Raw genomic sequence first — 25,310 nt, forward strand, 5'->3', positions numbered from 1 at the left:
CTGCTCGGGGGGGGTCTCTGATTCTGCCGCTCGGGGGGGGTCTCTTATTCTGCCGCTCAGGGGGGGTCTCTGATTCTGCTGCTCGGGGGGGTCTCTGATTCTGCTGCTCGGGGGGGGTCTCTGAATCTGCCGCTCGGGGGGGGTCTCTGAATCTGCCGCTCGGGGGGTCTCGGATTCTGCCGCTCGGCCGTTATATCCGCGTCTTACTTTTCGCAGTGGATGAAGACCTGGTTCCGGCTGGACGCCTCCCGCTACCTGCGCTGTTGGTATTTCAGCGTTAACATAAGCCGGAGCTCGGAGCGGCTGCTCATGCACCTCAGCGACGTCTCCGAGTGGCAGACCGGACCGTACCGCTGCGTCAACACCGACAACCGGACCGGGGAAGAAGCGTCCGAGCCGCTCACCATCAACGTGGTCTGTAAGTCCGGGGTCACTTCCATCCTCTGAAAATAAATGTGGCAGCGCTGCAATACCACTCACAACCTGCAAACAAGGGGGGCGCTGCTTCCTTTTTTTTTTTTCCCTATTACTACGAGGTCACCTGTGACTAAGAGTGACCCCCCCCCCCCACATTAAAATCGCAAGCCCTTTTCTATCCACTGTAGCCATTATACACTTTTTTAGGACAATAAATTGCATTTTGGAGGCACTTGACTGCCCCTCCAGGAGCCATCTGTCCTACAATACGTCTGTTTTGGGGGGTTTTTTAGTCAAAAGTTTCATTCTTCATGAATTGACAAATTCTCTGCTTTGTGCCTCTGTTGGTCCTCCTGGAAAAATTGACATAACACAATGGAATGGTATTTTAACTAATTTTCACTGCTGACAAGTTAGCGACTTGTCCCCATTAAGTTTTGGATGTGGTAGTGCCCAGTTGTCAGTTTAGTTGTATATTTCCAGGAGGAGTTACCTAAGGGATGGATAATTATATATTTCCACAAGGAGTGACCCAAGGGACAGATAATTATATTATATTTATATTTCCAGGAGGCGTTACCTGAGGGACGGATAATTATATTTTTACAGGAAAAGTTTCTTTAGGGACTGATAATTATATTTCCAGGAGTTTCCTGAGGGACGGATAATTACATATTTCCATGAGGAGTTACCTGAGGGAGGGATCATATTTTTTTTTTCAGGAAAAGTTTCCTTAGGGACTGATAATTATATATTTCCAGGAGGAGTTACCCGAGGGACAGATGATTATATTTCATAAATTTTATATTTCCAGGAGGCGTTGCCTGAGGGACGGATAATTATATATTTCCAGGAGGAGTTTCCTGAGGGACAGATGATTATATTATATATATATTTCCAGGAGGAGTTTCCTGAGGGACGGATGATTATATTATATATATATATATATTTCCAGGAGGAGTTTCCTGAGGGACGGGTAATTATATATTTCCAAGAATTTTCTGAGGGACAGATAATTATATATTTACTGAAGGAGTTTACTGAGGGACAGATTATATAATTATTCGTCCCTCAGAAAACGCCTCCTGGAAATATATAATTATCTGTCCCTCAGCTAACTCCTCCAGGAAATATATAATCATCTGTCCCTCATGTTACTCCCCCTAGAAATATATATTTCCTAGAGGAGGGACGGATAATTATATATTTTCAGGAGTTACCTGAGGGACGGATAATGATAGATTTCCAAGAGGAGTTACCTGAGGGACAAAGCTAAGAAATGGGTATTTCATGGAGTGTGCAGATATTCTTTATTTTGTGTGAGGAGCGGTGATGGGTTCTCAGATGTTACTGATCTTATATACGGCTGCCCTCGGGGGTGAATGTTGTTATCAGCAGTGACAGCGCAGATAAGCGGCGTCCCTCTTGTGTATCTGCCAGGGCTGATTTTTCAGCTGCTTGTGAATACCTGGGAGGCCGAACATCACAAGACCACATCTTTCATCTAAAGGGCACAAGGAAAACCCAAAAAACGTGATCCACACAACAATACGGCAAATGAAAGCGGCGGGAGGCAGCGAGAAATACCAGCGGGTTATCGCAAAATGTCACCAAACCCCACAAAGAAGAGCAGGCGATACATCAAATATTGAAATGGAGCCGCCCGCGTCTGTACACTACACAATGGAGGACGCAGCCAAAGCTGCCACTATCAGATCCACCCGTGAGCCCCCCACCAATGTAGTTACACCCCTGCCCAGTAACCCGGGCTCTCATACGGTGTCATGCCTTCTCTTCAGCCACTTCATTAATCAGATTTATACCCTTAGTCTGGGAACATATTGTCTTTTTTTTTTAAAGAAATTAGCGCCCTCCTTGTCCTTTTGTCTTTGACCGGTATTGCAGTTCAGTCTCATTCACTTGAATACAGCCCCCAAGTGGAGACTGTATGTAGTGTGCTCCCTCTAGTGGCGGCTGTATAAATCTATATGTAGTGAGCTCCCTCTAGTGGTGGCTGTATAAATCTGTATGTAGTGAGCTCCCTCTAGTGGTGGCTGTATAAATCTGTATGTAGTGAGCTCCCTCTAGTGGTGGCTGTATAAATCTGTATGTAGTGAGCTCCCTCTAGTGGTGGCTGTATAAATCTGTATGTAGTGAGCTCCCTCTAGTGGCGGCTGTATAAATCTATATGTAGTGAGCTCCCTCTAGTGGTGGCTGTATAAATCTGTATGTAGAGAGCTCCCTCTAGTGGCGGCTGTATAAATCTGTATGCAGTGAGCTCCCTCTAGTGGTGGCTGTATAAATCTGTATGCAGTGAGCTCCCTCTAGTGGTGGATGTATAAATCTGTACGTAGTGAGCTCCCTCTAGTGGTGGATGTATAAATCTGTATGTAGTGAGCTCCCTCTAGTGGTGGCTGTATAAATCTGTATGTAGTGAGCTCCCTTTAGTGGTGTCTGTATAAATCTGTATGTAGTGAGCTCCCTCTAGTGGTGGCTGTATAATCTGTATGTAGTGATCTCCCTCTAGTGGTGGCTGTATAAATCTGTATGTAGTGAGCTCCCTCTAGTGGTGGCTGTATAAATCTGTATGTAGTGAGCTCCCTCTAGTGGTGGCTGTATAAATCTGTATGTAGTGAGCTCCCCCTAGTGGTGGCTGTATAAATCTGTATATAGTGAGCTCCCCCTAGTGGCGGCTGTATAAATCTGTATGTAGTGAGCGCCCTCTAGTGGTGGCTGTATAAATCTGTATGTAGTGAGCTCCCTCTAGTGGTGGCTGTATAAATCTGTATGTAGTGAGCTCCCTCTAGTGGTGGCTGTATAAATCTGTATGTAGTGAGCTCCCTCTAGTGGCGGCTGTATAATCTGTATGTAGTGAGCTCCCTCTAGTGGTGGCTGTATAAATCTGTATGTAGTGAGCTCCCTCTAGTGGTGGCTGTATAAATCTGTATGTAGTGAGCTCCCTCTAGTGGTGATTGTATAAATCTGTATGTAGTGAGCGCCCTCTAGTGGTGGCTGTATAAATCTGTATGTAGTGGGCTCCCACTAGTGGTGGCTGTATAAATCTGTATATAGTGAGCTCCCCCTAGTGGCGGCTGTATAAATCTGTATGTAGTGAGCGCCCTCTAGTGGTGGCTGTATAAATCTGTATGTAGTGAGCTCCCTCTAGTGGTGGCTGTATAAATCTGTATGTAGTGAGCTCCCTCTAGTGGCGGCTGTATAAATCTATATGTAGTGAGCTCCCCCTAGTGGCGGCTGTATAAATCTGTATATAGTGAGCTCCCCCTAGTGGCGGCTGTATAAATCTGTATGTAGTGAGCGCCCTCTAGTGGTGGCTGTATAAATCTGTATGTAGTGAGCTCCCCCTAGTGGTGGCTGTATAAATCTGTATATAGTGAGCTCCCTCTAGTGGTGGATGTATAAATCTGTATGTAGTGAGCTCCCTCTAGTGGTGGCTGTATAAATCTGTATTTAGTGAGCTCCCTCTAGTGGTGGATGTATAAATCTGTATGTAGTGAGCTCCCTCTAGTGGTGGCTGTATAAATCTGTATGTAGTGAGCTCCCTCTAGTGGTGGCTGTATAAATCTGTATGTAGTGAGCTCCCTCTAGTGGTGGCTGTATAATCTGTATGCAGTGAGCTCCCTCTAGTGGTGGCTGTATAAATCTGTATGCAGTGAGCTCCCTCTAGTGGTGGCTGTATAAATCTGTATGCAGTGAGCTCCCTCTAGTGGTGGCTGTATAAATCTGTATGTAGTGAGCTCCCTCTAGTGGTGGCTGTATAAATCTGTATGTAGTGAGCTCCCTCTAGTGGTGGCTGTATAAATCTGTATGTAGTGAGTTCCCTCTAGAGGTGGCTGTATAAATCTGTATGTAGTGAGCTCCCTCTAGTGGTAGCTGTATAAATCTGTATGTAGTGAGCTCCCTCTAGTGGTGGCTGTATAAATCTGTATGTAGTGAGCTCCCTCTAGTGGTGGCTGTATAAATCTATATGTAGTGAGCTCCCTCTAGTGGTGGCTGTATAAATCTGTATGTAGTGAGCTCCCTCTAGTGGTGGCTGTATAAACCTGTATGTAGTGAGCTCCCTCTAGTGGTGACTGTATAAATCTGTATGTAGTGAGCGCCCTCTAGTGGTGGCTGTATAAATCTGTATGTAGTGAGCTCCCTCTAGTGGTGGCTGTATAAATCTGTATGTAGTGAGCTCCCTCTAGTGGTGGCTGTATAAATCTGTATGTAGTGAGCTCCCTCTAGTGGTGGCTGTATAAATCTGTATGTAGTGAGCTCCCTCTAGTGGTGGCTGTATAATCTGTATGTAGTGAGCTCCCTCTAGTGGTGGCTGTATAAATCTGTATGTAGTGAGCTCCCTTTAGTGGTGTCTGTATAAATCTGTATGTAGTGAGCTCCCTCTAGTGGTGGCTGTATAATCTGTATGTAGTGATCTCCCTCTAGTGGTGGCTGTATAAATCTGTATGTAGTGAGCTCCCTCTAGTGGTGGCTGTATAAATCTGTATGTAGTGAGCTCCCTCTAGTGGTGGCTGTATAAATCTGTATGTAGTGAGCTCCCCCTAGTGGTGGCTGTATAAATCTGTATATAGTGAGCTCCCCCTAGTGGCGGCTGTATAAATCTGTATGTAGTGAGCGCCCTCTAGTGGTGGCTGTATAAATCTGTATGTAGTGAGCTCCCTCTAGTGGTGGCTGTATAAATCTGTATGTAGTGAGCTCCCTCTAGTGGTGGCTGTATAAATCTGTATGTAGTGAGCTCCCTCTAGTGGCGGCTGTATAATCTGTATGTAGTGATCTCCCTCTAGTGGTGGCTGTATAAATCTGTATGTAGTGAGCTCCCTCTAGTGGTGGCTGTATAAATCTGTATGTAGTGAGCTCCCTCTAGTGGTGATTGTATAAATCTGTATGTAGTGAGCGCCCTCTAGTGGTGGCTGTATAAATCTGTATGTAGTGGGCTCCCACTAGTGGTGGCTGTATAAATCTGTATATAGTGAGCTCCCCCTAGTGGCGGCTGTATAAATCTGTATGTAGTGAGCGCCCTCTAGTGGTGGCTGTATAAATCTGTATGTAGTGAGCTCCCTCTAGTGGTGGCTGTATAAATCTGTATGTAGTGAGCTCCCTCTAGTGGCGGCTGTATAAATCTATATGTAGTGAGCTCCCCCTAGTGGCGGCTGTATAAATCTGTATATAGTGAGCTCCCCCTAGTGGCGGCTGTATAAATCTGTATGTAGTGAGCGCCCTCTAGTGGTGGCTGTATAAATCTGTATGTAGTGAGCTCCCCCTAGTGGTGGCTGTATAAATCTGTATATAGTGAGCTCCCTCTAGTGGTGGATGTATAAATCTGTATGTAGTGAGCTCCCTCTAGTGGTGGCTGTATAAATCTGTATTTAGTGAGCTCCCTCTAGTGGTGGATGTATAAATCTGTATGTAGTGAGCTCCCTCTAGTGGTGGCTGTATAAATCTGTATGTAGTGAGCTCCCTCTAGTGGTGGCTGTATAAATCTGTATGTAGTGAGCTCCCTCTAGTGGTGGCTGTATAATCTGTATGCAGTGAGCTCCCTCTAGTGGTGGCTGTATAAATCTGTATGCAGTGAGCTCCCTCTAGTGGTGGCTGTATAAATCTGTATGCAGTGAGCTCCCTCTAGTGGTGGCTGTATAAATCTGTATGTAGTGAGCTCCCTCTAGTGGTGGCTGTATAAATCTGTATGTAGTGAGTTCCCTCTAGAGGTGGCTGTATAAATCTGTATGTAGTGAGCTCCCTCTAGTGGTAGCTGTATAAATCTGTATGTAGTGAGCTCCCTCTAGTGGTGGCTGTATAAATCTGTATGTAGTGAGCTCCCTCTAGTGGTGGCTGTATAAATCTATATGTAGTGAGCTCCCTCTAGTGGTGGCTGTATAAATCTGTATGTAGTGAGCTCCCTCTAGTGGTGGCTGTATAAACCTGTATGTAGTGAGCTCCCTCTAGTGGTGACTGTATAAATCTGTATGTAGTGAGCGCCCTCTAGTGGTGGCTGTATAAATCTGTATGTAGTGAGCTCCCTCTAGTGGTGGCTGTATAAATCTGTATGTAGTGAGCTCCCTCTAGTGGTGGCTGTATAAATCTGTATGTAGTGAGCTCCCTCTAGTGGTGGCTGTATAAATCTGTATGTAGTGAGCTCCCTCTAGTGGTGGCTGTATAATCTGTATGTAGTGAGCTCCCTCTAGTGGTGGCTGTATAAATCTGTATGTAGTGAGCTCCCTCTAGTGGTGGCTGTATAAATCTGTATGTAGTGAGCTCCCTCTAGTGGTGGCTGTATAAATCTGTATGTAGTGAGCTCCCTCTAGTGGTGGCTGTATAAATCTGTATGTAGTGAGCTCCCTCTAGTGGTGGCTGTATAAATCTGTATGTAGTGAGCTCCCTCTAGTGGTGGCTGTATAAATCTGTATGTAATGAGCTCCCTCTAGTGGTGGCTGTATAAATCTGTATGTAATGAGCTCCCTCTAGTGGTGACTGTATAAATCTGTATGCAGTGAGCTCCCTCTAGTGGTGGCTGTATAAATCTGTATGTAGTCAGTTCCCTCTAGTGGTGGCTGTATAAATCTGTATGTAGTGTGCTCCCTCTAGTGGTGGCTGTATAAATCTGTATGTAGTGAGCTCCCTCTAGTGGTGACTGTATAAATCTGTATGTAGTGAGCTCGCTCTAGTGGTGGCTGTATAAATCTGTATGTAGTGGGCTCCCTCTAGTGGTGGCTGTATAAATCTGTATGTAGTGAGCTCCCTCTAGTGGTGGCTGTATAAATCTGTATGTAGTGAGCTCCCTCTAGTTGTGGCTGTATAAATCTGTATGTAGTGAGCTCCCTCTAGTGGTGGCTGTATAAATCTGTATGTAGTGAGCTCCCTCTAGTGGTGACTGTATAAATCTGTATGTAGTGAGCTCCCCCTAGTGGTGGCTGTATAAATCTGTATGTAGTGAGCTCCCTCTAGTGGTGGCTGTATAAATCTGTATGTAGTGAGCTCCCTCTAGTGGTGGCTGTATAATCTGTATGCAGTGAGCTCCCTCTAGTGGTGAGTGTATAAATCTGTATGTAGTGAGCTCCCTCTAGTGGTGGCTGTATAAATCTGTATGTAGTGAGCTCCCTCTAGTGGTGGCTGTATAAATCTGTATGTAGTGAGCTCCCTCTAGTGGTGGCTGTATACATCTGTATGTAGTGAGCTCCCTCTAGTGGTGGCTGGATAAATCTGTATGTAGTGCACTCTCTAGTGGTGGCTGTATAAATCTGTATGTAGTGAGCGCCCCCTAGTGGTGGCTGTATAAATCTGTATGTAGTGAGGTCCCTCTAGTGGTGGCTGTATAAATCTGTATGTAGTGAGCTCCCTCTAGTGGTGGCTGTATAAATCTGTATGTAGTGAGCTCCCTCTAGTGGTGAGTGTATAAATCTGTATGTAGAGAGCTCCCTCTAGTGGTGGCTGTATAAATCTGTATGCAGTGAGCTCCCTCTAGTGGTGGCTGTATAAATCTGTATGCAGTGAGCTCCCTCTAGTGGTGGCTGTATAAATCTGTATGCAGTGGGCTCCCTCTAGTGGTGGCTGTATAAATCTGTATGCAGTGGGCTCCCTCTAGTGGTGGCTGTATAAATCTGTATGCAGTGAGCTCCCTCTAGTGGTGGCTGTATAAATCTGTATGTAGTGAGCTCCCTCTAGTGGTGGCTGTATAAATCTGTATGTAGTGAGCTCCCCCTAGTGGTGGCTGTATAAATCTGTATGTAGTGAGCTCCCTCTAGTGGTGGCTGTATAAATCTGTATGTAGTGAGCTCCCTCTAGTGGTGGCTGTATAAATCTGTATGTAGTGAGCTCCCTCTAGTGGTGGTTGTATAATCTGTATGCAGTGAGCTCCCTCTAGTGGTGAGTGTATAAATCTGTATGTAGTGAGCTCCCTCTAGTGGTGGCTGTATAAATCTGTATGTAGTGAGCTCCCTCTAGTGGTGGCTGTATAAATCTGTATGTAGTGAGCTCCCTCTAGAGGTGGCTGTATAAATCTGTATGTAGTGAGCTCCCTCTAGTGGTAGCTGTATAAATCTGTATGCAGTGAGCTCCCTCTAGTGGTGGCTGTATAAATCTGTATGTAGTGAGCTCCCTCTAGTGGTGGCTGTATAAATCTGTATGTAGTGAGCTCCCTCTAGTGGTGGCTGTATAAATCTGTATGTAGAGAGCTCCCTCTAGTGGTGGCTGTATAAATCTGTATGCAGTGAGCTCCCTCTAGTGGTGGCTGTATAAATCTGTATGCAGTGAGCTCCCTCTAGTGGTGGCTGTATAAATCTGTATGCAGTGAGCTCCCTCTAGTGGTGGCTGTATAAATCTGTATGCAGTGATCTCCCTCTAGTGGTGGCTGTATAAATCTGTATGTAGTGAGCTCCCTCTAGTGGTGAGTGTATAAATCTGTATGTAGAGAGCTCCCTCTAGTGGTGGCTGTATAAATCTGTATGCAGTGAGCTCCCTCTAGTGGTGGCTGTATAAATCTGTATGCAGTGAGCTCCCTCTAGTGGTGGCTGTATAAATCTGTATGCAGTGGGCTCCCTCTAGTGGTGGCTGTATAAATCTGTATGCAGTGGGCTCCCTCTAGTGGTGGCTGTATAAATCTGTATGCAGTGAGCTCCCTCTAGTGGTGGCTGTATAAATCTGTATGCAGTGAGCTCCCTCTAGTGGTGGCTGTATAAATCTGTATGCAGTGAGCTCCCTCTAGTGGTGGCTGTATAAATCTGTATGCAGTGAGCTCCCTCTAGTGGTGGCTGTATAAATCTGTATGCAGTGAGCTCCCTCTAGTGGTGGCTGTATAAATCTGTATGCAGTGAGCTCCCTCTAGTGGTGGCTGTATAAATCTGTATGTAGTGAGCTCCCTCTAGTGGTGGCTGTATAAATCTGTATGTAGTGAGCTCCCTCTAGTGGTGGCTGTATAAATCTGTATGTAGTGAGCTCCCTCTAGTGGTGGCTGTATAAATCTGTATGTAGTGAGCTCCCTCTAGTGGTGGCTGTATAAATCTGTATGTAGTGAGCTCCCTCTAGTGGTGGCTGTATAAATCTGTATGTAGTGAGCTCCCTCTAGTGGTGGCTGTATAAATCTGTATGTAGTGAGCTCCCTCTAGTGGTGGCTGTATAAATCTGTATGTAGTGAGCTCCCTCTAGTGGTGGCTGTATAAATCTGTATGTAGTGAGCTCCCTCTAGTGGTGGCTGTATAAATCTGTATGTAGTGAGCTCCCTCTAGTGGTGGCTGTATAAATCTGTATGTAGTGAGCTCCCTCTAGTGGTGGCTGTATAAATCTGTATGTAGTGAGCTCCCTCTAGTGGTGGCTGTATAAATCTGTATGTAGTGAGCTCCCTCTAGTGGTGGCTGTATAAATCTGTATGTAGTGAGCTCCCTCTAGTGGTGGCTGTATAAATCTGTATGTAGTGAGCTCCCTCTAGTGGTGGCTGTATAAATCTGTATGTAGTGAGCTCCCTCTAGTGGTGGCTGTATAAATCTGTATGTAGTGAGCTCCCTCTAGTGGTGGCTGTATAAATCTGTATGTAGTGAGCTCCCTCTAGTGGTGGCTGTATAAATCTGTATGTAGTGAGCTCCCTCTAGTGGTGGCTGTATAAATCTGTATGTAGTGAGCTCCCTCTAGTGGTGGCTGTATAAATCTGTATGTAGTGAGCTCCCTCTAGTGGTGGCTGTATAAATCTGTATGTAGTGAGCTCCCTCTAGTGGTGGCTGTATAAATCTGTATGTAGTGAGCTCCCTCTAGTGGTGGCTGTATAAATCTGTATGTAGTGAGCTCCCTCTAGTGGTGGCTGTATAAATCTGTATATAGTGAGCTCCCTCTAGTGGTGGCTGTATAAATCTGTATGTAGTGAGCTCCCTCTAGTGGTGGCTGTGAGCTGAATAAAAAGAGTAAAATAAAATTTTAAAAATTAAAGTTAAATCTTTCCTTTTGCCAAATCACACGGAGAGAAATTAAAAAAGCCAATCCATTAATTAAATTATTTAAAGGGCTATACTCATGCTTATATATTAGATGATAAAAATAAGCAGTTTTGTAATTTATGGCTTGTTGCCTTGGAGACCGACCACCGCTGTTGGGCAGCAGAAATAACCTAATTATCCGTCTGTTTTCTTCCAGATTTGCAGAACATCTACCTGCAGAGGGTTAACTCCTGGTACGGCTATGTGCCTGATATCATGTGGGTGGAGGAAGGCTCCACGGTGGAGGTGAAATGCACGGCCTCCGCCTCGCAGGAACCCATGTATGAGTGGAGCCAAGAGGTGAGCGACGATCGCTTGTATAGAAACATTCTTCAGGTGATGGCGAAACGTATGTAATATCACAGGAACCGCTGCTGCTGTAAGCTCCTGTCCATAGAAATCCCCCCATGAGGAGCCGCTGCTGCTGTAAGCTCCTGTCCATAGAAATCCCCCACGAAGTGCCGCTGCTGCTGTAAGCTCCTGTCCATAGAAATCCCCCCAGAAAGAGCCGCTGCTGCTGTAAGCTCCTGTCCATAGAAATCCCCCACGAAGTGCCGCTGCTGCTGTAAGCTCCTGTCCATAGAAATCCCCCCCAGAAAGAGCCGCTGCTGCTGTAAGCTCCTGTCCATAAAAATCCCCCCAGAAAGAGCCGCTGCTGCTGTAAGCTCCTGTCTATAGAAATCCCCCCAGAAAGAGCCGCTGCTGTAAGCTCCTGTCCATAGAAATCCCCCCCCCCACGAAGAGCCGCTGCTGTAAGTTCCTGCCCATAGAAATCCCCCCACGAGGAGCCGCCGCTGCTGTAAGTTCCTGCCCATAGAAATCCCCCCACGAAGTGCCGCTGCTGCTGTAAGCTCCAGTCCATAGAAATCCCGCCACGAGGAGCTGCTGCTGTTGTAAGCTCCTGTCCATAGAAATCCCGCCACGAGGAGCCGCTGCTGTTGTAAGCTCCTGTCCATAGAAATCCCGCCACGAGGAGCTGCTGCTGTTGTAAGCTCCTGTCCATAGAAATCCCGCCACGAGGAGCCGCTGCTGTTGTAAGCTCCTGTCCATAGAAATCCCGCCACGAGGAGCCGCTGCTGTTGTAAGCTCCTGTCCATAGAAATCCCGCCACGAGGAGCCGCTGCTGTTGTAAGCTCCTGTCCATAGAAATCCCGCCACGAGGAGCCGCTGCTGTTGTAAGCTCCTGTCCATAGAAATCCCGCCACGAGGAGCTGCTGCTGTTGTAAGCTCCTGTCCATAGAAATCCCGCCACGAGGAGCCGCTGCTGTTGTAAGCTCCTGTCCATAGAAATCCCGCCACGAGGAGCTGCTGCTGTTGTAAGCTCCTGTCCATAGAAATCCCGCCACGAGGAGCCGCTGCTGTTGTAAGCTCCTGTCCATAGAAATTCCCCCACGAGGAGCCGCTGCTGCTGTAAGCTCCTGACCATAGAAATCCCCCCCGGATTAAATCTTACTGCTTGGCAGTGCCATCGTGACGGTTCTCTTTCCAGTAGACATGCTTGTATCTCGCTCACCGTGTTCTCCGTCCTCTCCTCAGGCCAGTGACTGGATTTTGCCTTCTGACACCCTCATCCTCAAAAACGTGCAGGAGGAGTCTGAAGGGCGGTACGTGTGCCAGGCCCGCCACCCGGACATGAGCAGCCTGGTGAAGACGCGATCTTTCGAGCTGCGGGTTACGAAGAAGAGCGTGGAGCAAGTGCGAGGTACAAGGCAGAAAACGGGGTCGCAGTCAAAAACAAAGGGGGGGTCTTCAGTGTGTTAATGGACGATAGCTTGGTTTCATCTTTTGGTCTGATTTCTGCAGATGCTGTATATGGCCTGAACTTCGGAGACATCCTCCTGTATATCGCCATCCCGGGGGTGATGCTCACCGTCCTGCTGTTTACACTCCTCACCATCCTCATCCGTTACCGCAGACGTCAGATGAAGAAACCCCAGATCAGCCTGTAAGTCTCAGTATTATTCACATACTCCAGAGCTGCACTCACTATTCTGCAGGTGCAGTCACTGTGTACATACATTACTGATCCTGAGTTACCTCCTGTATTATACTCCAGAGCTGCACTCACTATTCTGCTGGTGCAGTCACTGTGTACACACATTACTGATCCTGAGTTACCTCCTGTATTATACTCCAGAGCTGCACTCACTATTCTGCTGGTACATGATGATCTCACAGTAAGTGACCTTCCCCTTGTGTTGCAGGGTGGATGATGAGAAGAGGGCCCCCATATATAAAGGCAGCCTCCAGTCTGTGGCCAGTAGCACCGCCTCGGACACGCAGCCTCTGGTCATGTGATTGGCGCAGCAGGTGAGTATCTGCGCGGTCTGAACACAGCCTTGTTCCTTTTCTCTTTCTCCCCTTTACCGCCTTCCATTGTGCTATTCTCTAATCCTTGATTATTCCTCCCGTCTTCCAGGACCCGCCGTCTTCTCCGCTTCAGCCGGACAGTGCCCCCCCCCCCCCCCCCCCCGTCCACACCACGTCCGTACCAAGCGCCCGGCTTTCTTCTGTGCCTTTTTCCAATACCGGTGGAGGGATCTTCGAGGAACATTAAGAAGTGGAATTTGTTAAAAAAAAAAAAAATTCTTGCGGTTCTAATCTTACAAATCAGGGTAAAAATAATCTGAGCTTTGCGCCGTACGGTTAAATTACCGCTAATCAGTGTAAATTTATTGCACCAGTGATTACTGTCGCCTAAGATTGCAACCAAAGAGTTAAGACTGGTTTCTTATTGAGTTAAGTAGCGGGGCATGTGGCACCTTCCACCCCCTTATATGTTTGGAGCAATTTGGCCCATCCTCTAACAATGGGTGATGACTCACGAGGATGATGCCTCACATTCGATGATGCATATGTGCCACCCTTAAAGTGATGGGGTAAGGAGGTGGCACCGATCGGTAAAGCTCCACATGCCACAGGGAAGAGGTTTTTTTATATATATACTGTATTTTTGTAAAGGAATATGGGTTACCTTTAAGCCTGTGCTTTGGCTAACCTGCAGTGTAAAGTATGGTGGAGGAGGACACGTAACACAGCTTTAGCCATTCAGCTTTGCAGCTTTTTAGAACATGGTAGCAAAGATTTTATAAGCCTTATGCTTGTGAATGCTGGCCGTTCCCTTCAGATAAATGGCTATTTTGGCACATATGGGGGTGGGGGGGTGAAGGTAGGAAGGGGGGGGGTGTCCTTTTTTTATGTCCAAATATTCTGACTGGGCATATAGAGCGGGACTTTCACGTTGGAGGATCAGACTTGTAATGTGCACATAAGATTTCAGGAGGCACCATGTAATACTTCACATGTCCTCCGGGGGCAGTGCAGAGAAATGTAACACCCCGGATCAATCTATGATTATACTGGATCAAAGGCAGTGACCAAAGAAGACAATCCGTCCCTTTAAGGCCCAGAGACTGTGATAATCTAAGCCACTCACAATTATGATGCCCACCATAGCCTGGAAGCTTTTGAAAAAGTGGGTGGGTTTTAACAGCAGGGGGTGGAACCAAAAATAAAAAGCATCCAACCCCATAGCCTGTAAGCTTTTAACAGCAGGGGGTGAGAAAAAAAAGCTAGACCCCATAGCCTGGAAGCTTTTAAAAAGTGAGTCAGCTTTCACTGCAGGGGGTGGAACCAAAAATAAAAACCAAGAACACCCATAGCCTGAAAGCTTTTAACAGCAGGGGTGGGACCAAAAAGAAAACACAACAGCCAGAACCCATAGTCTGGAAGCTTTTGAAAAATGGGTGGGACCAAAAGTAAAAACCATCAAACCCCATAGCCTGAAAGCTTTTAAAAAGTGAGTGGGTTTTCACTGCAGGGGTGGTACCAAAAATAAAAACAGTTAGAACCCATAGCCTGGAAGCTTTTGAAAAATGGGTGGGTTTTCACTGCAGGGGCGGAACCAAAAATAAAAACAGTTAGAACCCATAGCCTGGAAGCTTTTGAAAAATGGGTGGGTTTTCACTGCAGGGGCGGAACTAAAAAAAAAAGCATCAAACCCCCATAGCCTGGAAGCTTTTAAAAAGTGAGTGGGTTTTCCCCACAGGGGGTGGGACCAAAAATAAAAACAGCCAGAACCCATAGCCTTGAAGCTTTTGAAAAGTGGGTGGGATTTAAAAGCAGGGGGTGGGACCAAAAATAAAAACCACCGAACCCCATAGCCTGGAAGCTTTTAACAGCAGGGGGTGAGACCAAAAAGAAAATAAAACAGCTAGAACCCATAGCCTGGAAGCTTTTGAGAAGTGGGTGGGATTTAACAGCAGGGGGTGGAACCAAAAGTAAAAACCACCAAACCTCATAGCCTGGAAGCTTTTAAAAAGGGAGTGCGTTTTCACTGCAGGGAGTGGAACCAAAAATAAATCCAAGAACACCCATAGCCTGGAAGCGTTTAACAGCAGGGGGTGAGACCAAAAATAAAAACCACCAAAACTTGGAAAACTTTAATTGTTATGCAACTTTTACAGCAGTTTAACGCCAGAATTTGGGGGGGGGGGGAAGACTAGATGAATCCGGGCTCGAATGGGAAGAGGAGCCCGGGGATAAATCATCTATGGGAAGCACGGTCTGGACATGCTGGGAGTTGTAGTATCACAGCGGCCGTCAGACTGGCAGGCTGCAGGTGTGTGCGGGGATATTGTGAGGCTGCAGGGTGATCCTCCTCCAGCGCACACCGCCACCGCCGCTATGCTATCGATTTTACTTTTCAGGCTGTATCTTCTTACCGCGTCTACAGATCAATGTCTCATACGTGTGCAGCGGTTTCCTAATAAAAATCCTTTTACATTTGGAATTTGACGGCTTTTTTTGTGTTCTACAGAAGCGGCCTGGAGGCAGGTAAACAGCACCGTCAGCCCCGCTCTTTCAGAGGGGGGGGGGCGGGAAACTTTAAAAAGTGAAGTTTTCCAAAGTTATCTCAACTTTTCATTATCCAGACTGACTTAAAGGAATATTTCAAAATACACGGTCCAACGGGCCCCTGGACAGGAGCCAGAATCACCTGTGTATCATCTGTATGTAGTGAGCTCCCTCTAGTGGTGTCTGTATAAATCTGTATGTAGTGATCTCCCTCTAGTGGTGTCTGTATAAATCTGTATGTAGTGATCTCCCTCTAGTGGTGGCTGTATAAATCTGTATGTAGTGAGCTCCCTCTAGTGGTGACTGTATAAATCTGTATGTAGTGAGCTCCCTCTAGTGGTGTCTGTATAAATCTGTATGTAATGATCTCCCTCTAGTGGTGACTGTATAAATCTGTATGTAGTGAGCTCCCTCTAGTGGTGTCTGTATAAATCTGTATGTAGTGAGCTCCCTCTAGTGGTGGCTGTATAAATCTGTATGTAGTGAGCTCCCTCTAGTGGTGTCTGTATAAATCTGTATGTAGTGATCTCCCTCTAGTGGTGGCTGTATAAATCTGTATGTAGTGAGCTCCCTCTAGTGGTGTCTGTATAAATCTGTATGTAGTGAGCTCCCTCTAGTGGTGACTGTATAAATCTGTATGTAGTGAGCTCCCTCTAGTGGTGACTGTATAAATCTGTATGTAGTGATCTCCCTCTAGTGGTGGCTGTATAAATCTGTATGTTGTGAGCTCCCTCTAGTGGTGGCTGTATAAATCTGTATGTAGTGAGCTCCCTCTAGTGGTGGCTGTATAAATCTGTAGTGCGCTCCCTTCTAGTGGTGGCTGTATAAATCTGTAGTGAGCTCCCTCTAGTGGTGGCTGTATAAATTTGTAGTGAGCTCCCTCTAGTGGTGGCTGTATAATCTGTATGTAATGAGCTCCCTCTAGTGGTGGCTGTATAAATCTGTATGTAGTGAGCTCCCTCTAGTGGTGACTGTATAAATCTGTATGTAGTGAGCTCCCTCTAGTGGTGGCTGTATAAATCTGTATGTAGTGAGCTCCCTCTAGTGGTGGCTGTATAAATCTGTATGTAGTGCGCTCCCTCTAGTGGTGGCTGTATAAATCTGTATGTAGTGAGCTCCCTCTAGTGGTGGCTGTATAAATCTGTATGTAGTGAGCTCCCTCTAGTGGTGGCTGTATAAATCTGTATGTAGTGAGCTCCCTCTAGTGGTGGCTGTATAAATCTGTATGTAGTGAGCTCCCTCTAGTGGTGGCTGTATAAATCTGTATGTAGTGAGCTCCCTCTAGTGGTGGCTGTATAAATCTGTATGTAGTGAGCTCCCTCTAGTGGTGGCTGTATAAATCTGTATGTAGTTATTTACTCCTCTCTGGTGGTCTCGCAGCTCCTCAACCCCTCTAGGATCCCAGTATTAATTGATATACAAGGAGCGATACCTGGGCTGTAGATTTGTAATTACTGGCGGTAAACTCTAACTTGGCAGGGCCCATGTACCCCTGGGGCTGAGATACCGGATCACATCTGTAGTAACATGACTTGGGTGTGACCACATTCCACAGACCGAGGATTTACCCTCACCGGATATCATTCATAGGATTGTAGAAAATAAACTCTCCACAATGGTACCAAACGGGCATCGTCCAACCGTATGGTCAACCAGAAAAGTCTTCAAAAACTTTGAATATTTTTGCTGAGTTTTTCGGAGTGTAAACTCCAAATCCTCCTACAAACAATCCTCAAAAACCTAAGAGTTTTTGCCACAAAAACTAAGTAAAAAGATTCTTTTTGATAATACATGATCATAAACACACTCTGAAAAAGGATTCACTTTACAAAAGGAATCTTTTTACTCAGTTTTTCAGGGCAAAAACTCTTACGTTTTTGAGGAGGATTTGAAGTTTCTGCTCCGAAAAACTCCGCAAAAAGATTCAATGTGCAAAGTTTTTGAAGACTAAACACCCATAGTTTCTGCTCTGAAAAACTCAGGACACCATTTGCACACAATCGTTTTGCTGAGTTTTTCAGAGTGGAAACTCCAAATCCTCCTCCCAACACTCCGCAAAAAGATTCCTTTCGCAGAGTGAACATTTTTGATAATATTCTAACACGAACACAGGAAATTTTTTTGCTTAGTTTTCAGGGCAAAAACGTATGTTTTTGAGGAGTATTTGGAGTTTCCACTCCTAAAAACTCAGAAAAACTTTGTGCACATGGAAAGTTACAAGGTGTGGAAACTCCAAATCCTCCTTCAAACACTCCTCAAAAACTAAAGAATTTTTTTGCTTAGTTTTTGGGGCGAAATCTCTTAAGTTTTTGAGGAGTGTTTGGGCGAGGATTTGGAGTTACCACTCCGAAAAACTGAGCACACTATTTGCACACGGAATCTTTTCCTGAGTTTTTCAGTGTGGAAACGCCAAATCCTCCCCCAAACACTCCTCAAAAACTTAAGAGATTTTGCCCCAAAAACTAAGCAAACAAATTCTTTAGTTTTTGAGGAGTGTTTGGAGGAGGATTTGGAGTTTCCTCTCCAAAAAACTCAGCACACTAAATTTTTTTGCACACCGAAAAACTCAGTAAAAAGATTCCGTGTGCAAAAAAAATTTAGTGTGCTGAGTTCCTCTAAACACTCGGCAAAAAGATTCCTTTTGCAGAGTGAATCTTTTTGATAATATTCTAACACGAACACAGGAATTTTTTTGCTTAGTTTTCAGGGCAAAAACTATTATGTTTTTGAGGAGGATTTGGAGTTTTCACTCCAAAAGAATTTGTGCACATGGAGAGTTTCAAGGAGTTTTCGGAGCGGAAACTCCAAATCCTCCTCCAAACACTCCTCAAAAATGCAAGTTTTTGCACCTAAAACTGAGCAAAAGGATTCCTTTTCCAGAATGTGTTCATGTTAGAATATTATCAAAAAGATTCACTCTGAAAAAGGAATCTTTTTGCTCCGTTCTCAGGGCAAAAACGCTTAGGTTTTTGAGGAGTGTTTGGAGGAGGATTTGGAGTTTCCGCTCCGATAAACCCAGCAAAAAGATTCAGTGTGCAAATAGTGTACTGAGTTTTTCAGAGCGAAAACTCCAAATCCTCCTCAAAAACCTAAAGTGTTTTTGCCCTGAAAACCGAAAAAATATCTTTTGTTGAGTGAATCTTTTTGATAATATTCTAACACGAACACAGGAATTATTTTGCTTAGTTTTGGGGCAAAACCTCTTAAGTTTTTGAGGAGTGTTTGGAGGAGGGTTTGGCGTTTCCACTCCGAAAATCTTTGTGCAGATGGAGAGTTTCAAGGAGTTTTTGGGAGCGGAAACTCCAAATCCTCCTAAATACTCCTCAAAAAACATAAGTTTTTGCCCCGAAAACTAAGCAAAAAAAATTCCTGTGTTAATTATCGAAAAGATTCACTTTGCAAATGGAATCTTTTTGCTTTGTTTTTGAGGAGTGTTGGGAGGATGATTTGGAGTATCGGCTCTGAAAAACTCAGCACACTATTTGCACACGGAAAAACTCAGGAAAAAGATTGTGTGTTGAGTATTTTGGAAAGGAAACTCCAAATGATCCTCCCAGAACTCCTCAAAAACAGAAGGATTTTTGCCCTGAAAACGGAGAGAGATTATCAAAAAAATTCAAACACAAACGCATTTTTTTTTGCTTATTTTTCGGGACAAAAACTCTTAAGTTTGGAGGAGGATTTGGAGTTTCCGCTCCGAAAACCTTTGTGCACTTGGAGGGTTTTAATGAGTTTTTGGGAATGGAAAGTCCAAATCCTCCTTCAAACACTCCTCAGAAACTTAAGAAGTTTTGCTAAAACTTAGTTTGCTAAACTAAGCAAAAAAAAATCCTTTAACGTTAAAATATTATCAAAAGGATTCTTTTCCTCAGTTTTCAGGGCAAAAACTCTTACATTTTTGGGGAGTATTTGGAGGTTTCCGCTCCGAAAAATTCTGCACAGTATTTTTACGCTAAAAAAAGGCTCCAGGAAATAAAAAACTTCTCAAAAAACTCCCTGAAAAAATAGCATTTTGCAAAGCAGTTTCCACTTGAAAAATTCGTTATTTTTAACCACCTTGAAAAAAAATTCCGTGTGAACGGTGTCTTAAAATGCAAAATCCTCAGATTATTACATAGATAACTGCAGAAAACCTCTATAAAAGGAAATTACAGTAAAAATATTCTTAATCCGGCACCACTGATACCGGATGGATTCTCGCGCCCCCCCCCAAAAAAATTGTCAAACTTTTTGGATTATCAGATGTTATTGTATTATATCTGATAATCCACAAATATTAATCTTAAACTGGTCGTTCATGATAAGAAACAGCGCCACCACTGTGCACAGGTCATGTCTGGTATTGCAGTCCTGTCCCATTAAGTCCATCAGACTGAGCTGCAATACTGCACACAACCTGCGGACATGTGTGGAAGACGTCAACTTTTTCTTAACCCCTGAACCCCCAATTTTTTTCTTTTCACATTTCATCCCGTAGCCCCCTCCAAAAAAAAAAGCCATAACACAAGAAAATAACTAAACATGAACTTTATTTTTTTATTTTTTTTTTTACGGTTTTCTTATTAGTTTTTTTTTAATCTGTCCGCTTCTTAATCAGTTGTTTTGTTTTTTTTTTCTATATATATTTTTATTTTTTTTATTTTTTTTTATTTTTGGTACATTGTGTACAAAATTGGTGCTCCGGACAGTCTGTAAGATGACAGGAGGATGATGGAGGGGACCAAAAGAGTGGTGGAGAGAGGAAAGAGGGGTAAATACAAGAGGGAAAGAAAAAAAAAAATACACAAAGCCCCTCCCCTGCTTAACTCTACTAGTCCCCGCCCCCACGGAACGGAACAGGAACAATATACAGCCCCTCTGCCTCTCTCCCTCCACGACCAAACCAGAACCCACATTTCCGAAACGACAAGCAGCTTTTTGGGGTAGTTAGGACCAAAGGGGCCATCTACACAGATAAGGGAAAAAAAATAGGATGGCCCCTCTGGGTTTACCGCCTCCACCATGTGATGGGCGGGAGGTGGGGGGGGGGGGCGGTTTTCCCTCTGTGCTGCTGTGGCCGCTCGATCTGTGGAACAGGACATTGTGCTGTTAAAAGTATATGGCTTTTAGGCCGGTTATTGGACAAGCAATTAGCCCTTTTGCTGAACGAGTGTTTTTTGGGGGTGGGGGGGGATGACTCTACCGACAGCAAAAGAGTTAAAGCGATAGGCTAAAAAAAATAAAAAGATGGCACGGTACACGTCAAGTGGGTGTGTTCTCTTTTTTTTTTTTCACGTCATGGCGGCACCTTCTGTCCCCGCCCTCCAGAATTCGACTATAGTTTTATTTACATATATATATTTATATATTAATTTCCCCTAGGTTCATGGCTTTTTTTTTTTAAAGGTTTTACAGTTAACGAGAAACGACAAGAAGAGACAGTGGGGGTCAAATAAAAAAAAAAAATCTAAAAAAAAATATATATCACACGGCACTGAGAAAAAACAAAAACAAAAAAAAATCCCCGCCCTCCCGCCTGTGAAAAAGAAACAGACAATATACACAGCCCGGTCAGTCACTTCCTGTCCAAACAGGAAGTGGTGAAAGAAAGCAGTTCATTGGCTCCCAACCGTCTCATAAATATCAGGGATTCTACAGGTGTTGGGACCAGACTCCGATTAGACGTCCCCCGCTTTGTCATTCCAACCCCCGATTAGGAGTAGCTCCACCTACTTGACTCCAACCAATGGGAAGCCATGCTCTACAGTATACTTAGGGGGGGAGTCCATAGCTAAAGTCAATGTGGCACCCCACGTCATCCCACCATGTCCTCCCCCCCACTCTTGAATAAAATAAGGATAACACCCCCTTTTAGAAAGGAGGGGTGGGCCAAATTGAACTGGCCCCCTCCCCTTCATACGCACATACCCTTTAAACAATGGATCTTTATTTTTGATAAAATTTTACTTCTTTTATATCAATTTTGATATATTGTTTTATTTCTCCACTTACATCCCAAATTGTAAGAAAACAAAATCAGTGTGCCCTTAGAAACAACTGCTAACCTATTTATGCTCCCATGATGCACTGCAAGATTCTTAAAGGGTTAGTTTCATTTTTATAAAATAGGCATCATCGGACACGTCTTGTAAATCCAAGCAATTTTGTCATTTACTTTGTATTAAAATTTTCAGCCGTTCTTGAGATATTAAGTTTTTTTGTTTTGTTTACAGCTTGTTGCCTTGGAGACCGACCACCGCTGATAGACTGCAGAACATGATCAGTGCTCAAAAGCTTTTTTTTCATTAACCTTGCAAGCACTGGTTTGCGGCTGTAGCGTGCCATTATCTTCTAATCCCTGCCAATTTAAGACAAACAATTACAAAAACAGACAACAGCAGTGGTCGGTCTCCTAGGCAACCAATGTAAACAAAAGAAAAATGTTAATATCTCAAGAACGGTTGGAAATTTTTTAAAGCAGTAAATTGCAAAAGTGCTTGTCTTTACGAACTCTATCCAATAATGCCCATCTTTGAAAATGGGGAAAAACCCTTTAAGGTCAACTTGAATGTAAATGGAGAAGAACAAAATGTATAAATCGGTGGCGGAAGGGTGAACTAGATGGACCTAGGTCTTTTTTTCAACCTATGTAACTACTATAAACTAAACATTTGTACAAAGTCTATAAGAATGACTATCTTTGGGAAATTTTATGTCATCTGCCATGATTAGGCCCAGAGCTAATTATATAATGCACTTTCCTGTCTCAATACAAAAAAAATATAATGCCAAAACTATGCAGCCCCCGTGACAAATTCCACTCTGACTATATATTCCCAATAAATATTAAAAAGAAAAGTGCACTCCCTTTATTTGGTCTACTTTTAGAGAGTGAATGTGAAAATGTTGACTATTTCCTAGCAAAAACAGCTCCACACCTGCCCACAGGTTGTGTGTGGTACTACAAGTCTACACTTTTTTTGAAAAATTAATTTCCATTTTCTAATTCTGGAAAATCCCTTTAAATTTTCAGGCCTATATTCTATATGCACATTACCCTCTGCAGTCACAAGGGGGCGATATCATGGCAGTCTGTATGATGATATCCAATTTACTTGTTGCTCCCGTTAAGAAACGTTTTACCTGGTGTAAATGCCGCTGTTCTCTTGAATCCGGAACAGTTTTTCTTTTCTTCCTGCGCCTCTCCGTTCCAGAGATATGGCCTCTTCTTCTTTGTATGAAAAAACTGGTCTTGTTGGCCAAAGGGGTGGTTTCCACAACTCTTGTGGGTGTGTTCTTGAAGACCACCCCCACATGGCTGAATAGACTAGATTTTTATGCAGTGAAAAAATGACTATATCTCCGGAACGGAGAGGCGTAGAAACAAAAGAAAAACATCGCCGGATTCAGGAGAACAGCGGCGTTTACACCAGATAAAAAAATATGGTGAGTGGTAGACCCCTTTTAAAGAATATTATTGTCGCTGCTTGCTGTGGTTTGGATGCACTCTCGTGCCACAGCAAAATCTGCTCACAGAAACCGGGGTTTTTTGCCTTGTTTTGTGTAATGGAGGAGTGAAAAAACAGCGCTATACTATTTCCATCTAGGAGGAAGATCAGCAGTGGACGGGGGCAGTCAGGTCTCCAAGGCTCTGATGAGGTTTAAGTCTTCTCTCCGCACCCGCCGCCCAAAAATCTCAGAAAATAACAAAAGCATTTAATAAAACAATCCGAGCGGCCCTGGGCTGAGATTTTGATAACCATCTTTTCTATACGGTCACGGATGCGGCAACCATAGAGCAGTGAGGGTAAATGGCTCATCTATATTATACTGTCAACATTTTCTGGATAAATAATTTCCCAGAAGTCTCTTCGGTTATTTAAGTAGCTAGCACCGAAAATGTTTTTTTCCCCCTATAGACAGAGCCCCCTTTATCCTCAGGTTGTGTTTGGTATTGCAGCTTGCACCATTTACTTCAATAAGGATGAGCTGCAGTACCACACACATCCTACAGGCAAGGGGGGCGCTGTTTAAGAAATTAAGAAGACTTTTTTTTACCACTACAACAACTGGTAGTAGCTGTAGATATATCTTCTGTACTAAAGATGCCTTACAGGACTCTGATAAACAATTGGGCATCAGAAAGAAAACCTAAGTCCAAGCTTAAAAAAAATGCAGGTAAATTTGAGAATTCTAATGATTAAAAATTGTCATACAGTTTTGTGTATACATCTCCTATGTGGTCCAATGCGTCTATCTGGTTGCAGACTACAAGACTAGTCTGGCCACGCCTTGCTAGGCGGCTAGTCTGGCCACGCCTTGCTAGGCGGCTAGTGTGGCCACGCCTTGCTAGGCGGCTAGTGTGGCCACGCCTTGCTAGGCGGCTAGTGTGGCCACGCCTTGCTTGGCGGCTAGTGTGGCCACGCCTTGCTTGGCGGCTAGTGTGGCCACGCCTTGCTAGGCGGCTAGTGTGGCCACGCCTTGCTAGGCGGCTAGTGTGGCCACGCCTTGCTAGGCGGCTAGTGTGGCCACGCCTTGCTAGGCGGCTAGTGTGGCCACGCCTTGCTAGGCGGCTAGTGTGGCCACGCCTTGCTAGGCGGCTAGTGTGGCCACGCCTTGCTAGGCGGCTAGTGTGGCCACGCTTTGCTAGGCTAGTCTGGCCACGCCTTGCTAGGGTAGTCTGGCCACGCCTTGCTAGGCTAGTCTGGCCACGCCTTGCTAGGCTAGTCTGGCCACACTTTGCTAGACTAGACTAGCCTGGTCAGGCTTTGCGAGACTAGACTAGTCTGGCCAGGCTTTGCTAGCATAGACTAGTCTGGTCAGGCTTTGCTAGCATAGACTAGTCTGGTCAGGATTTGCTAGCATAGACTAGTCTGGTCAGGATTTGCTAGACTAGTCTGGTCAGGTTTTGCTTCACTTACACAAGAGGTTACATGGTTACAACCAAACCATGGCTCTTCGTAGAAGCTGCATACACAAAACGATGGCATTACGCTCCTCCAATTACATTTTTGGGGTGTTAGTCTTGTCTTATATAGGGACATTATATTTCCTCACACCCGCCTGTGCTGTAATCGGGTGGCTCGGTGGGTACGAGTGACGAGTACCTATACTTCAGTTCCTTGAATTACTCCTGTAACTTCACCCCTCCTCGCTGAGCCGCACTGATTTCTCCCTAATTACGGTGATTAGCCCATCGTCACGCTCCTAATACCAAGCCTGCGCTGGCACAAATCAGCCGGCGCCCGTCCTACCCATCTTCCATGCTGCCGCTTCTTCACCATTCCAGGCAGCAAAGTCGGAAAAATTTAGAGGTGAATTTTGGCGATGGGTCAAGGTATGTGCGTATGAACGTGCAGGCTCCCCTCTTTTTTTTTGTAACCCTTCCCTATCTTCGTAAATATCCAACCAAAAAAAAAATCTTATCGTTCTTCCCGTTTTTTGGGACGGTCGCAGGGTTTGGTCTTTCATACATCAAGGTCAGTCCTCTAAAAATCGCAAATGGCCCCCTCCCTCCCACCCCACTCCCTCCAAAAGTGGCCGATCCCCTGGCAACTTTCTCCTTTATGGCGCCTCTATCCGTTCCCACTACCCCGCGGCCCGCCCTCCATAGGTAAGGTAAAATAAAAAAGATTCAGGTTATTAATACTGTGTTGGGATTTTTTTTTTATCATCTGTGTCTTTTTTTTCTTTTTCTTCTTATTTTCTTTTTTTTAAATAAAAAACTCCTCCTTCCTCTTGTGGTTTTCTCCTCCGTTTAGAAATGCTTCTCGGGCTTCTCCGTGCTCGTCCAGTCCGCTGGCTTCATGAGTCAGGTATGAGCCTAAGAGAGAGCCACACACTGAAGTTAGGATGGGTGAAAGGCTCAGGTGATACTTGTAGTCAGATGTCTAGGGGCGTAAGATGGGGCAGAAGGAAAGACCAAAGACCGGGGGGAGAGGGAAAGACCAAAGACCGGGGGGGGGGAGAGAGGGAGAGACCAAAGACCGGGGGGGGAGAGGGAGAGACCAAAGACCGGGGGGGGAGAGGGAGAGACCAAAGACCGGGGGGGGAGAGGGAGAGACCAAAGACCGGGGGGGGAGA

The 25,310-nt window shown here is 45.0% G+C and overlaps 2 protein-coding genes across 2 annotated transcripts in view; one reads left to right on the forward strand and one right to left on the reverse strand.

Annotated features, from left to right (window-relative positions):
- Positions 1–15,183, forward strand: part of LOC142256790 (basal cell adhesion molecule-like) — a 32,362-nt gene extending 17,179 nt beyond the window's left edge. Inside the window, exons 3-8 of the mRNA XM_075328679.1 lie at positions 217–418; positions 10,549–10,691; positions 11,928–12,093; positions 12,195–12,336; positions 12,596–12,701; positions 12,811–15,183. Of these exons, the coding sequence (XP_075184794.1) occupies positions 217–418; positions 10,549–10,691; positions 11,928–12,093; positions 12,195–12,336; positions 12,596–12,689 (747 nt within the window). The 3' untranslated portion in view covers positions 12,690–12,701; positions 12,811–15,183. The remainder of the gene's footprint in view (positions 1–216; positions 419–10,548; positions 10,692–11,927; positions 12,094–12,194; positions 12,337–12,595; positions 12,702–12,810) is intronic.
- A 5,074-nt stretch (positions 15,184–20,257) lies between these two features.
- The window catches only part of CADM4 (cell adhesion molecule 4), a 423,983-nt gene continuing 418,930 nt past the window's right edge, over positions 20,258–25,310 (reverse strand). The window contains exon 9 of the mRNA XM_075328501.1: positions 20,258–25,050. Within this exon, the coding sequence (XP_075184616.1) occupies positions 24,941–25,050 (110 nt within the window). The 3' untranslated portion in view covers positions 20,258–24,940. The remainder of the gene's footprint in view (positions 25,051–25,310) is intronic.

The sequence above is a fragment of the Anomaloglossus baeobatrachus genome, chromosome 11 (assembly GCF_048569485.1).
Source record: "Anomaloglossus baeobatrachus isolate aAnoBae1 chromosome 11, aAnoBae1.hap1, whole genome shotgun sequence".
Classification (NCBI taxonomy): Eukaryota; Metazoa; Chordata; class Amphibia; order Anura; family Aromobatidae; genus Anomaloglossus; species Anomaloglossus baeobatrachus.